This window comes from Myxine glutinosa, chromosome 5 (assembly GCF_964187855.1).
Source record: "Myxine glutinosa chromosome 5, kmMyxGlut1.1, whole genome shotgun sequence".
Lineage (NCBI taxonomy): Eukaryota > Metazoa > Chordata > Myxini > Myxiniformes > Myxinidae > Myxine > Myxine glutinosa.
The window spans coordinates 122,709,758-122,724,060 of NC_136265.1; the positions used below are offsets into that span (position 1 = coordinate 122,709,758).

Here is a 14,303-nt window from a genome sequence, read left to right on the forward strand (position 1 = left end):
TTCTAAACCGGGGTACACATACACCGTACACACCGGGGTACAACAGACACACAAATGAAAAATCACTCGGAGAGCAAAGTCGCATTCAAACAGTATGTAATTAATAGACACAATCACATGGGTCTACTGAGGCTCACTGGATCACCATCCGCTCATGTTATTCGGTTTGATGTACAGTACGCTATATCTATCAATATATATATACATATATCAAGTGAATCGGATGACAATTGACAATTTATGTGACCTATTGACCTCCAAAAGCAGGCGTCTTGCTTGTGACCAGTTTTGGAATTGGGACGTCTACCAGATGGTTAACTTTCATGGCGATTCGAGTGAACGTGCGACCTGTAGGCGACTGACATACATAGAGAGACAGACAGAATACCAGACCAGACCAACCAATTTCCTTACGAATCTTCGTTTCGACATCTTCAACGAGGCGAATCTTCGACAAACAGGGTGTGAAAACGTAAGCTCCGCCCACGTTTGCAAGCTTATTGCAATGAGGAAGTTCCAAAGGCTTATTAACCCATATATTGTAACTAGGGGCACCTGCGACCACTCAGCGTCCACCAGGGACCTTAGGAGACAATGTACAAATCAACGCAGCATTTGGGATTTTAACCTGATATCGCATCATCGTGAGATGTATAGATAGGACCACCAGACAGGTTAAGCCAATTTGTGCATGTACATAAGTACACGACTCAGGAGGGTAGTCGGATAACTCCGATGGCGATGCAGATATTGACGAATGGAATAAAGAGCATGGAACTTTAAAAACCTGCTCGACAGACAAGATGATGCAGATCTGTGCATGTTTTTTTTGTCTGACCTTCAGCTCACAAGGAAGTGTTAACATCTGCCTTCTGAACCGAGATGGGAAACCTCTGTGGATGAGCGGGCGAGTCGGAGAAACGCTTCTCAACGTCGTGATGAATGCTAACGGACCTGTGGAGGGCTACGGTGAGCTTGCTTGGCCTTTATTCCATCTAATCAGCTCCATAGAAAGGACTGGCAGGATGGCCTTGAGGTACGCACAGTCACTTCTGAGTCGTATAACCTGAGTTATTAGAATCTAGGCCCAACTACAAACTGTCATCCTGGTGTCTCGCAGGTACATGGCGAGGCATCAATGTGTGTGACGTTCCTCACATGGATGTCAAACCGGGTGTCCTGTCTGTCAACATTAGTTGGTGGACTTTAAAGATCCCATGGTGTCCTTTGCAAAGAGGAGGCGAGCAATCACTGGTCCCTTGAACAAATTACAAATTACTGCCCTAACCTACAGGTGGCATCAGCGGCACAGCCACACCTCCAGGAAGTGACGTAGCCAATCAGCCACCGGCTCCATAGGCATCACCATTACCCTCGTTGCATCATGGTTTGGCATCAAGATTCCTCAGGAACACCCAACCCCCCAACGACGAAGCCATCCATGTTTGTTTCTGTGCACACGTGTGTTCAAATCACTGCACTATACTGTACCATAATCACTGTACTATACTTAGTTAATTTGTCCATTGGCAATTTAACATTAGACTTTTATAGTAAGTGATAGAAATGATTAAAAACAAACAAACAATACACGCCAATTATTTGCAACAAACTTAGAGAGAGTGATATGGATAATATTCCATGTCCAGAGCTGACATCATGATCCAAAATGGGGGGAAGAAGAAGGGGGAAAAAAAGTTAAGCAGTTCCCTCCATGAACCACATTAACTGCACCACCTATCCCTCCTCAGGTGCTTGTGAAGGCACCCTTTCTTGCACCACATGTCACGTGTACCTTCCAAGTGAGGCCTTTGAACGCATGTGCCAACCAACGGAGGATGAGCTCGACATGCTGGATTTGGCTGTTGGACTCGCTGAGACGTAAGACTGGAAATGGGACTTCTTTTGGGAGATCACATCAACTTGCACGCAACATGGCGCTCATCATTCAAATAATTAGAACGACAACCGTATTACCTTCAGTTGCAATAACGTTAGTAAATACTGCAAACGCTACTTTTGCGATTTTGAGGGTATTCTCGGTCGATGTGGATTTTGTAATGTTGAAAATGGAATACTACAGCAAAATCACAGCAGCAGCCATTTTAGCTCACAGTACAGGTGTTGAAAACTAAATAAATAAAGTATTAACAAATCTATGAATATTATACGAGTTGAAATTCGTGCACCTCGTACGTGTTGCAGAGAACAGAACATACAGTGCGGTCCAATTGTCCAAACCGTCATGATTGCTCCAGACAAACAGCCTCAAACAGTATATGATAAAATGCACACAAGGACAAAATTATTATTTATCCGTGTCATTTACCTGAATATTTTACTGAGAAATACGAATGGTCACATTTATTTAGCCGCATGGTCGAAAATAAAGGAGATAGCGGGACGTTTGGACCAATACAGTCAATTCGCACTCTCGACTGTTGAACACTATCTCTCCATAAGATTGGGGGAAAAAAAACACGAGAAAAAGGTTAATAATTTTTTTGGGACAAAGACAATACAACACCCCCCGAACCAAAATCGAATCAATTCGTCCTTGTCACACACACAACCTGTCCAAATTTTTTTGTCGAACTCTGTCCATAACTTTTTGAGATATGCTGTTCACAGAAGAACAGACAGACAGGACAGTGGTGCAAACATAACCTACGTCCACCTCACCTTTGGTGGTGGAGGTAACAATCTGTTCCACACGCTTCCTCATGTTTGCTTCATTGACAGTAGTTGGTTGCATGTGAATATATCGCTCAATATCGCTAACAAATTGACAGCAATTTTTGAACTACATTACCTACTAGCAGAAGTACCCGGCATTGCCGGGCGGGGGGGGGGGGGGGAAGGGGAGGGGAGGGGAACGGGGGGGAGGGGAGGAGAGGGGGAGGGGGCAGGGGGAGGGAGAGGGGGAGGGGACGGGGGAAAGGGAAGGGGAGGGGACGGGGAAGGGGAGGGGGAGGGGGGAAGGGGAAGGGCTAGGGGGGAAAGGGAGGGGGAGGGGAGAGGGGAGGGGGTAGGGTGGAAAGGGAGGGGGAGGGGGAGGGGAGGGGGAGGAGGGGAGGGGAGTTGGGAAGGGGGGGTGGGGGGGAATGGTAGGAGGGAGGGGGGAGGGGAAGGGGAGGACGGAGGGGGAGGGGGAGGGAGGGGGAGGGAAGGGGAGGGAAGGGGAGGGAGAGGGGGGAGGGGGAAGGGGAGGGGAGGAAGGGGGGGGGGGCAGTCAACAATGACGTTGCAGTTCTCATGGGAGGAGAGCAGCACAACAATCGCGACATCATCCTGCATCTTCGCAACAACAGCACGAATTTGGAGACTCACCGATCCTGTGACGCCCTCCAGTACCGGCGTTGCCGGGCGGAGGAAGGGAGATCCGTACATTCCCAACCCGTACATTCGCCCTCTCGACTCAAGCTCACTCGGACAAAAGCCTCGCACAAAATACACGGTGAAGGCCCAATGGCCAAGTCAATGCCACAAATCAAGTACGTGAGCGAGTCTGGCGCACTGAATTGAAAATATATAGAACGCTCATACTCCGTGAAAAGTGTAGCCGCCGTGTCGCCATCTTGGTTCGCACGACTCGACCGATTCGCTTCGCGGATCGCGTTTGTTTTGAACGTGTCAGATTTTAAAAGCCAGACAACTGTTAAAATGCCATTTTGTGCGGCAATAAACTTCTCCAATCGGTTAAGGAAGGTTTGTGGAAAGACATTTCACAGCTTTTTCAAAGACGTTTAATTCATATCGCACAAAATCGACAAAAATTGACACAAAACACGATCGCACAAAAGGTGAAAAAACGCAATCGCTTTTCGCTCTGAATTATGTGCAAACGCATGACGGAAATCACCATCGCCCAGCATCGAGTGCCAACCAAGATGGCGCCCGGTAGCTGCATCTCCACCGATGTGGTGTGAATGGCAATGGTCATTCTATATATTTCTTTCAATTTTCCGTTCAGTGGTCTGGCAGCGGGGATGGAACATCACGTGATCGCTCTGAGCGAATCAGCGAGCTGCTCTGGCACCGGCTGAGATTCTGTGTATAATGTTTCTCGCTGAAATGCGCTGAGGTAAATCATAATAAAATATATGGATCTCGTCAAATATTTTTAGGTAGGCCATGTCCTTCCCAGGCTCAATGGCCATGTCTATGCCAAATATCAAGCACGTGAGCCTCTCCGTTTAGGAGACTATCGGTAACACACACCCACACACACACACACACACACACACACACACACACACACACACACAAACTGTGTTTTATTTATATAGATTTAAACACCATGATGTGAATTATAAACTACAATTCTGATAATGAATCTAAATCACAAACTACCTTTGTGATACTGAATCTGAATCAGAAAATACCATTGTGGTTTTCAATCACAATCACAAACTACCATTCTGATAATGAATCACAATCACAAACTACCATTCTGATAAAGAATCACAATCACAAACTACCATTCTGAAAATGAATCTGAATCACAAAATACCATTGTGGTTTTCAATCACAATCACAAAATACTATTGTGGTTTTCAATCACAATCACAAACTACCATTGTGATACTGAATCTGAATGACAAACTACCATTGTGGTTTTAAATCACAATCACAAAATACTATTGTGGTTTTCAATCACAATCACAAACTACCATTGTGATACTGAATCTGAATCACAAACTACCATTGTGGTTTTAAATCACAATCACAAAATGCCATTGTGATACTGAATCTGAATGACAAACTACCATTGTGGTTTTAAATCACAATCACAAAATACCATTGTGGTTTTAAATCAAAATCACAAAATACCATTGTGGTTTTAAATCACAATCACAAAATACCACTGTGGTTTTCAATCACAATCACAAAATACCATTGTGGTTTTAAATCAAAATCACAAAATACCATTGTGGTTTTAAATCACAATCACAAAATACCACTGTGGTTTTAAATCACAATCACAAAATGCCATTGTGATACTGAATCTGAATGACAAACTACCATTGTGGTTTTAAATCACAATCACAAAATACCATTGTGGTTTTAAATCAAAATCACAAAATACCATTGTGGTTTTAAATCAAAATCACAAACTACCATTCTGATAATGAATCACAATCACAAACTACCATTATGGTTTTAAATCCAAATCACAAACTATCATTCTGATAATGAATCTAAATCACAAACTACCATTCTGATAATGAAACTAAATCACAAACTACCATTATGGTTTTAAATCGAAATCACAAACTACCATTATCGTTTTAAATCTAAATCGCTCCCATTATGGTTTTAAATCTGACTCACAAACTACCATTCTGATACTGAATCACAAACTACCATTGTGGTTTTATATCTGAATCACAAACTACCATTCTGATACTGAATCACAATCACAAACTAACATTGTGGTTTTGAATCTGAATCGGAAACTACCATTGTGGTTTGAATCAAAATCACAAACACCCTTTGTGGTTTTAAATCTGAATCACAAACTACCATTGTGGTTTAAAATCACGATCACAAACTACCATTGCTGTTTTAAATCACAAACTACCATTGTGGTTTTAAATCACAATCGCAAACAACCATTATGGTTTAAAATCACAATCACAAACTACCATTGCTGTTTTAAATCACAATCACAAACAACCATTATGGTTTAAAATCACGATCACAAACTACCATTGTGGTTTTAAATCACAATCACAAACAACCATTATGGTTTAAAATCACGATCACAAACTACCATTGCTGTTTTAAATCACAAACTACCATCATGGTTTAAAATCACAATCACAAACTACCATTGTGGTTTTAAATCACAATCACAAACAACCATTATGGTTTAAAATCACAATCACAAACTACCATTGTGGTTTTAAATCACAATCACAAACTACCATTGTGGTTTTAAATCACAATCAAAAACCACCATTGTGGTTTTAAATCTAAATCACAAACAACATTATGGTTTTATATCACAATCACAAACTACCATTGTGGTTTTAAATCACAACCACAAACTACCATTATGGTTTTAAATCACAATCACAACCTACCATTGTGGTTTTAAATCACAATCACAAACTACCATTGTGGTTTTAAATCACAATCACAAACTACCATTGTGGTTTTAAATCACAATCACAAACTACCATTGTGGTTTTGAATCTAAATCACAAACTACCATTGTGGTTTTAAATCTGAATCACAAACTACCATTGTTGTTTTAAATCACAATCACAAACTACCATTGTGGTTTTAAATCTGAATCACAAACTACCATTGTTGTTTTAAATCACAATCACAAACTGCCATTGTGGTTTTAAATCGGAATCACAAACTACCATTGTTGTTTTAAATCTGAATCACAAACTACCATTATGGTTTTAAATCTGAATCATAAACTACCATTGTTGTTTTAAATCACAATCACAAACTACCATTGTGGTTTTAAATCTGAATCACAAACTACCATTGTTGTTTGAAAACACAATCACAAACTACCATTGTGGTTTTAAATCTGAATCACAAACTACCATTGTTGTTTTAAATCACAATCACAAACTGCCATTGTGGTTTTAAATCTGAATCACAAACTACCATTGTTGTTTTAAATCACAATCACAAACTACCATTGTGGTTTTAAATCTGAATCACAAACTACCATTGTTGTTTTAAATCACAATCACAAACTGCCATTGTGGTTTTAAATCTGAATCATAAACTACCATTGTTGTTTTAAATCACAATCACAAACTGCCATTGTGGTTTTAAATCTGAATCATAAACTACCATTGTGGTTTTAAATCTGAATCACAAACTACCATTGTTGTTTTAAATCACAATCACAAACTACCATTGTGGTTTTAAAACTGAATCACAAACTACCATTATGGTTTTAAATCTGAATCACAAACTACCATTGTTGTTTTAAATCACAATCACAAACTGCCATTGTGGTTTTAAATCTGAATCACAAACTACCATTGTTGTTTTAAATCACAATCACAAACTACCATTGTGGTTTTAAATCTGAATCACAAACTACCATTGTTGTTTTAAATCACAATCACAAACTGCCATTGTGGTTTTAAATCTGAATCATAAACTACCATTGTGGTTTTAAATCTGAATCACAAACTACCATTGTTGTTTTAAATCACAATCACAAACTGCCATTGTGGTTTTAAATCTGAATCATAAACTACCATTGTTGTTTTAAATCACAATCACAAACTGCCATTGTGGTTTTAAATCTGAATCACAAACTACCATTGTTGTTTTAAATCACAATCACAAACTGCCATTGTAGTTTTAAATCACAATCACAAACTACCATTGTGGTTCTAAAACTGAATCACAAACAACCATTGTGGTTTTAAATCACAATCACAAACTACCATTGTGGTTTGCAATCACAAACAACCATTGTGGTTCTAAAGCTGAATCACAAACTACCATTGTGGTTTTCAATCTGAATCGGAAACTACCATTGTGGTTTTAAATCACAATCACAAACTACCATTGTGGTTTTAAATCACAATCACAAACTACCATTGTGGTTTTAAATCACAATCACAAACTACCATTGTGGTTTTCAATCACAATCACAAACTACCATTGTGGTTTTGAATCACAATCACAAACTACCATTGTGGTTTTAAATCTGAATCACAAACAACCATTGTGGTTTTGAATCTAAATCACAAACTACCATTGTGGTTTTAAATCTAAATCATAAACTACCATTATGGTTTTAAATCAAAATCACAAACTACCATTATGGTTTTAAATCTGACTCACAAACTACCATTCTGATACTGAATCACAATCACAAACTACCATTGTGGTTTTAAATCACAATCACAAACTACCATTGTGGTTTTAAATCTGAATCACAAACTACCATTATGGTTTTAAATCGAAATCACAAACTACCATTGTGGTTTTGAATCTGAATCACAAACTACCATTCTGATACTGAATCACAATCACAAACTACCATTGTGGTTTTAAATCACAATCATAAACTACCATTGTGGTTTTAAATCACAATCATAAACTACCATTGTGGTTTTAAATCTGAATCACAAACTACCATTGTGGTTTTGAATCTGAATCAGAAACTACCATTGTGGTTTTAAATCTGAATCACAAACTACCATTGTTGTTTTAAATCGGAATCTCAAAATACCATTCTGATACTGAATCACAATCACAAACTACCATTGTGGTTTTAAATCACAATCACAAACTACCATTGCGGTTTTAAATCACAATCACAAACTACCATTGTGGTTTTGAATCTAAATCACAAACTACCATTGTGATACTGAATCGGAATCACAAACTACCATTCTGATAATGAATCGCAATCACAAACTAACATTGTGGTTTTGAATCTGAATCGGAAACTACCATTGTGGTTTGAATCAAAATCACAAACACCCATTGTGGTTTTGAATCTAAATCACAACTACCATTGTTGTTTTAAATCACAATCACAAACTGCCATTGTGGTTTTATATCTGAATCACAAACTACCATTGTGGTTTTATATCTGAATCACAAACTACCATTCTGATACTGAATCACAATCACAAACTAACATTGTGGTTTTGAATCTGAATCGGAAACTACCATTGTGGTTTTAAATCTGAATCACAAACTACCATCGTTGTTTTAAATCTGAATCACAAACTACCATTCTGATACTGAATCACAATCACAAACTACCATTATGGTTTTAAATCTGAATCGGAAACTACCATTGTTGTTTTAAATCACAATCACAAACTACCATTGTGGTTTTAAATCTGAATCACAAGCTACCATTCTGATACTGAATCACAATCACAAACTACCATTGTGGTTTTAAATCTGAATCACAAGCTACCATTCTGATACTGAATCACAATCACAAACTACCATTGTGGTTTTGAATCTGAATCGGAAACTACCATTCTGATACTGAATCACAATCACAAACTACCATTGTGGTTTGAATCAAAATCACAAACACCCATTGTGGTTTTAAATCCGAATCACAACTACCATTGTTGTTTTAAATCACAATCACAAACTACCATTGTGGTTTTATATCTGAATCACAAACTACCATTGTGGTTTTAAATCTGAATCACAAGCTACCATTCTGATACTGAATCACAATCACAAACTACCATTGTGGTTTTGAATCTGAATCGGAAACTACCATTGTGGTTTTAAATCTGAATCACAAACTACCATTGTTGTTTTAAATCTGAATCACAAACTACCATTCTGATACTGAATCACAATCACAAACTACCATTGTGGTTTTGAATCTGAATCACAAACTACCATTGTGGTTTTAAATCTGAATCACAAGCTACCATTCTGATACTGAATCACAATCACAAACTACCATTGTGGTTTTGAATCTGAATCGGAAACTACCATTGTGGTTTTAAATCTGAATCACAAGCTACCATTCTGATACTGAATCACAATCACAAACTACCATTGTGGTTTTAAATCTGAATCACAAACTACCATTGTTGTTTTACATCTGAATCACAAACTACCATTGTGGTTTTAAATCACAATCACAAACTACCATTGTGGTTTTAAATCACAATCATAAACTACCATTGTGGTTTTGAATCACAATCACAAACTACCATTATGGTTTTAAATCTGAATCACAAACTACCATTGTGGCTTTAAATCACAATCACAAACTACCATTGTGGCTTTAAATCTGAATCACAAACTACCATTGTGGTTTTAAATCACAATCACAAACTACCATTATGGTTTTAAATCTGAATCACAAACTACCATTGTGGCTTTAAATCACAATCACAAACTACCATTATGGTTTTAAATCACAATCACAAACTACCATTGTGGCTTTAAATCTGAATCACAAACTACCATTGTGGTTTTAAATCACAATCACAAACTACCATTGTGGCTTTAAATCTGAATCACAAACTACCATTGTGGTTTTAAATCACAATCACAAACTACCATTATGGTTTTAAATCTGAATCACAAACTACCATTGTGGCTTTAAATCACAATCACAAACTACCATTATGGTTTTAAATCACAATCACAAACTACCATTGTGGCTTTAAATCTGAATCACAAACTACCATTGTGGTTTTAAATCACAATCACAAACTACCATTGTTGTTTTACATCTGAATCACAAACTACCATTGTGGTTTTAAATCACAATCACAAACTACCATTGTGGTTTTAAATCACAATCATAAACTACCATTGTGGTTTTTAATCACAATCACAAACTACCATTGTGGTTTTAAATCACAATCATAAACTACCATTATGGTTTTGAATCACAATCACAAACTACCATTATAGTTTTGAATCACAATCACAAACTACCATTATAGTTTTGAATCACAATCACAAACTACCATTATAGTTTTGAATCACAATCACAAACTACCATTATGGTTTTGAATCACAATCACAAACTACCATTATAGTTTTGAATCACAATCACAAACTACCATTATGGTTTTGAATCACAATCACAAACTACCATTATGGTTTTGAATCACAATCACAAACTACCATTATAATTTTGAATCACAATCACAAACTACCATTATGGTTTTGAATCACAATCACAAACTACCATTATAGTTTTGAATCACAATCACAAACTACCATTATGGTTTTAAATCACAATCGCAAACTCCCATTATGGTTTAAAATCACAATCGCAAACTACCATTATGGTTTTAAATCACAATCACAAACTACCATTGTGGTTTTAAATCACAATCACAAACTACCATTATGGTTTTAAATCACAATCGCAAACTACCATTATGGTTTTAAATCACAATCGCAAACTACCATTATGGTTTTAAATCACAATCACAAAGTACCATTATGGTTTTAAATCACAATCGCAAACTACCATTATGGTTTTAAATCACAATCGCAAACTACCATTATGGTTTTAAATCACAATCGCAAACTACCATTGTTGTTTTGAATCACAATCACAAACTACCATTATGGTTTTGAATCACAATCACAAACTACCATTATGGTTTTAAATCACATTCACAAACTACCATTATGGCTTTAAATCTGAATCATAAACTACCATTATGGTTTTAAATCACAATCGCAAACTACCATTGTGGTTTTAAATCACAATCGCAAACTACCATTGTTGTTTTACATCTGAATCACAAACTACCATTATGGTTTTAAATCACAATCACAAACTACCATTATGGTTTTAAATCTGAATCACAAACTACCATTGTGGTTTTAAATCAAAATCATAAACTACCATTGTGGTTTTGAATCACAATCACAAACTACCATTATGGTTTTGAATCACAATCACAAACTACCATTATGGTTTTAAATCTGAATCACAAACTACCATTGTTGTTTTACATCTGAATCACAAACTACCATTGTGGTTTTAAATCACAATCACAAACTACCATTATGGTTTTGAATAGGAATCACAAACTACCATTGTGGTTTTAAATCACAATCACAAACTACCATTGTGGTTTTGAATCGGAATCACAAACTACCATTGTGGTTTTAAATCACAATCACAAACTACCATTGTGGTTTAAATCACAATCACAAACTACCATTGTGGTTTTAAATCACAATCACAAACTACCATTGTGGTTTTTAATCGGAATCACAAACGACCATTGTGGTTTTAAATCACAATCACAAACTACCATTGTGGTTTTAAATCTGAATCACAAACTACCATTATGGTTTTAAATCGAAATCACAAACTACCATTGTGGTTTTGAATCTGAATCACAAACTACCATTCTGATACTGAATCACAATCACAAACTACCATTGTGGTTTTAAATCACAATCATAAACTACCATTGTGGTTTTAAATCACAATCATAAACTACCATTGTGGTTTTAAATCTGAATCACAAACTACCATTGTTGTTTTAAATCACAATCACAAACTACCATTGTGGTTTTATATCTGAATCACAAACTACCATTGTGGTTTTAAATCTGAATCACAAGCTACCATTCTGATACTGAATCACAATCACAAACTACCATTGTGGTTTAAAATCTGAATCACAAGCTACCATTCTGATACTGAATCACAATCACAAACTACCATTGTGGTTTTGAATCTGAATCGGAAACTACCATTGTGGTTTTAAATCTGAATCACAAACTACCATTGTTGTTTTAAATCTGAATCACAAACTACCATTCTGATACTGAATCACAATCACAAACTACCATTGTGGTTTTGAATCTGAATCACAAACTACCATTGTGGTTTTAAATCTGAATCACAAGCTACCATTCTGATACTGAATCACAATCACAAACTACCATTGTGGTTTTGAATCTGAATCGGAAACTACCATTGTGGTTTTAAATCTGAATCACAAGCTACCATTCTGATACTGAATCACAATCACAAACTACCATTGTGGTTTTAAATCTGAATCACAAACTACCATTGTTGTTTTACATCTGAATCACAAACTACCATTGTGGTTTTAAATCACAATCACAAACTACCATTGTGGTTTTAAATCACAATCATAAACTACCATTGTGGTTTTGAATCACAATCACAAACTACCATTATGGTTTTAAATCTGAATCACAAACTACCATTGTGGCTTTAAATCACAATCACAAACTACCATTGTGGCTTTAAATCTGAATCACAAACTACCATTGTGGTTTTAAATCACAATCACAAACTACCATTATGGTTTTAAATCTGAATCACAAACTACCATTGTGGCTTTAAATCACAATCACAAACTACCATTATGGTTTTAAATCACAATCACAAACTACCATTGTGGCTTTAAATCTGAATCACAAACTACCATTGTGGTTTTAAATCACAATCACAAACTACCATTGTGGCTTTAAATCTGAATCACAAACTACCATTGTGGTTTTAAATCACAATCACAAACTACCATTATGGTTTTAAATCTGAATCACAAACTACCATTGTGGCTTTAAATCACAATCACAAACTACCATTATGGTTTTAAATCACAATCACAAACTACCATTGTGGCTTTAAATCTGAATCACAAACTACCATTGTGGTTTTAAATCACAATCACAAACTACCATTGTTGTTTTACATCTGAATCACAAACTACCATTGTGGTTTTAAATCACAATCACAAACTACCATTGTGGTTTTAAATCACAATCATAAACTACCATTGTGGTTTTTAATCACAATCACAAACTACCATTGTGGTTTTAAATCACAATCATAAACTACCATTGTGGTTTTAAATCACAATCATAAACTACCATTATGGTTTTGAATCACAATCACAAACTACCATTATAGTTTTGAATCACAATCACAAACTACCATTATAGTTTTGAATCACAATCACAAACTACCATTATAGTTTTGAATCACAATCACAAACTACCATTATGGTTTTGAATCACAATCACAAACTACCATTATAGTTTTGAATCACAATCACAAACTACCATTATGGTTTTGAATCACAATCACAAACTACCATTATGGTTTTGAATCACAATCACAAACTACCATTATAATTTTGAATCACAATCACAAACTACCATTATGGTTTTGAATCACAATCACAAACTACCATTATAGTTTTGAATCACAATCACAAACTACCATTATGGTTTTAAATCACAATCGCAAACTCCCATTATGGTTTAAAATCACAATCGCAAACTACCATTATGGTTTTAAATCACAATCACAAACTACCATTGTGGTTTTAAATCACAATCACAAACTACCATTATGGTTTTAAATCACAATCGCAAACTACCATTATGGTTTTAAATCACAATCGCAAACTACCATTATGGTTTTAAATCACAATCACAAAGTACCATTATGGTTTTAAAACACAATCGCAAACTACCATTATGGTTTTAAATCACAATCGCAAACTACCATTATGGTTTTAAATCACAATCGCAAACTACCATTGTTGTTTTGAATCACAATCACAAACTACCATTATGGTTTTGAATCACAATCACAAACTACCATTATGGTTTTAAATCACATTCACAAACTACCATTATGGCTTTAAATCTGAATCATAAACTACCATTATGGTTTTAAATCACAATCGCAAACTACCATTGTGGTTTTAAATCACAATCGCAAACTACCATTGTTGTTTTACATCTGAATCACAAACTACCATTATGGTTTTAAATCACAATCACAAACTACC

The 14,303-nt window shown here is 36.1% G+C and overlaps 1 protein-coding gene across 2 annotated transcripts in view; it reads left to right on the top strand.

Annotated features, from left to right (window-relative positions):
* The window catches only part of LOC137427151 (adrenodoxin), a 132,033-nt gene that overhangs the window by 10,571 nt on the left and 107,159 nt on the right, over window positions 1-14,303 (top strand). For both annotated transcript variants that reach the window (XM_068116362.2, XM_068116361.2), the window contains 2 exons: window positions 845-969; window positions 1,752-1,881. In XM_068116362.2, the coding sequence (XP_067972463.2) occupies window positions 845-969; window positions 1,752-1,881 (255 nt within the window). The remainder of the gene's footprint in view (window positions 1-844; window positions 970-1,751; window positions 1,882-14,303) is intronic.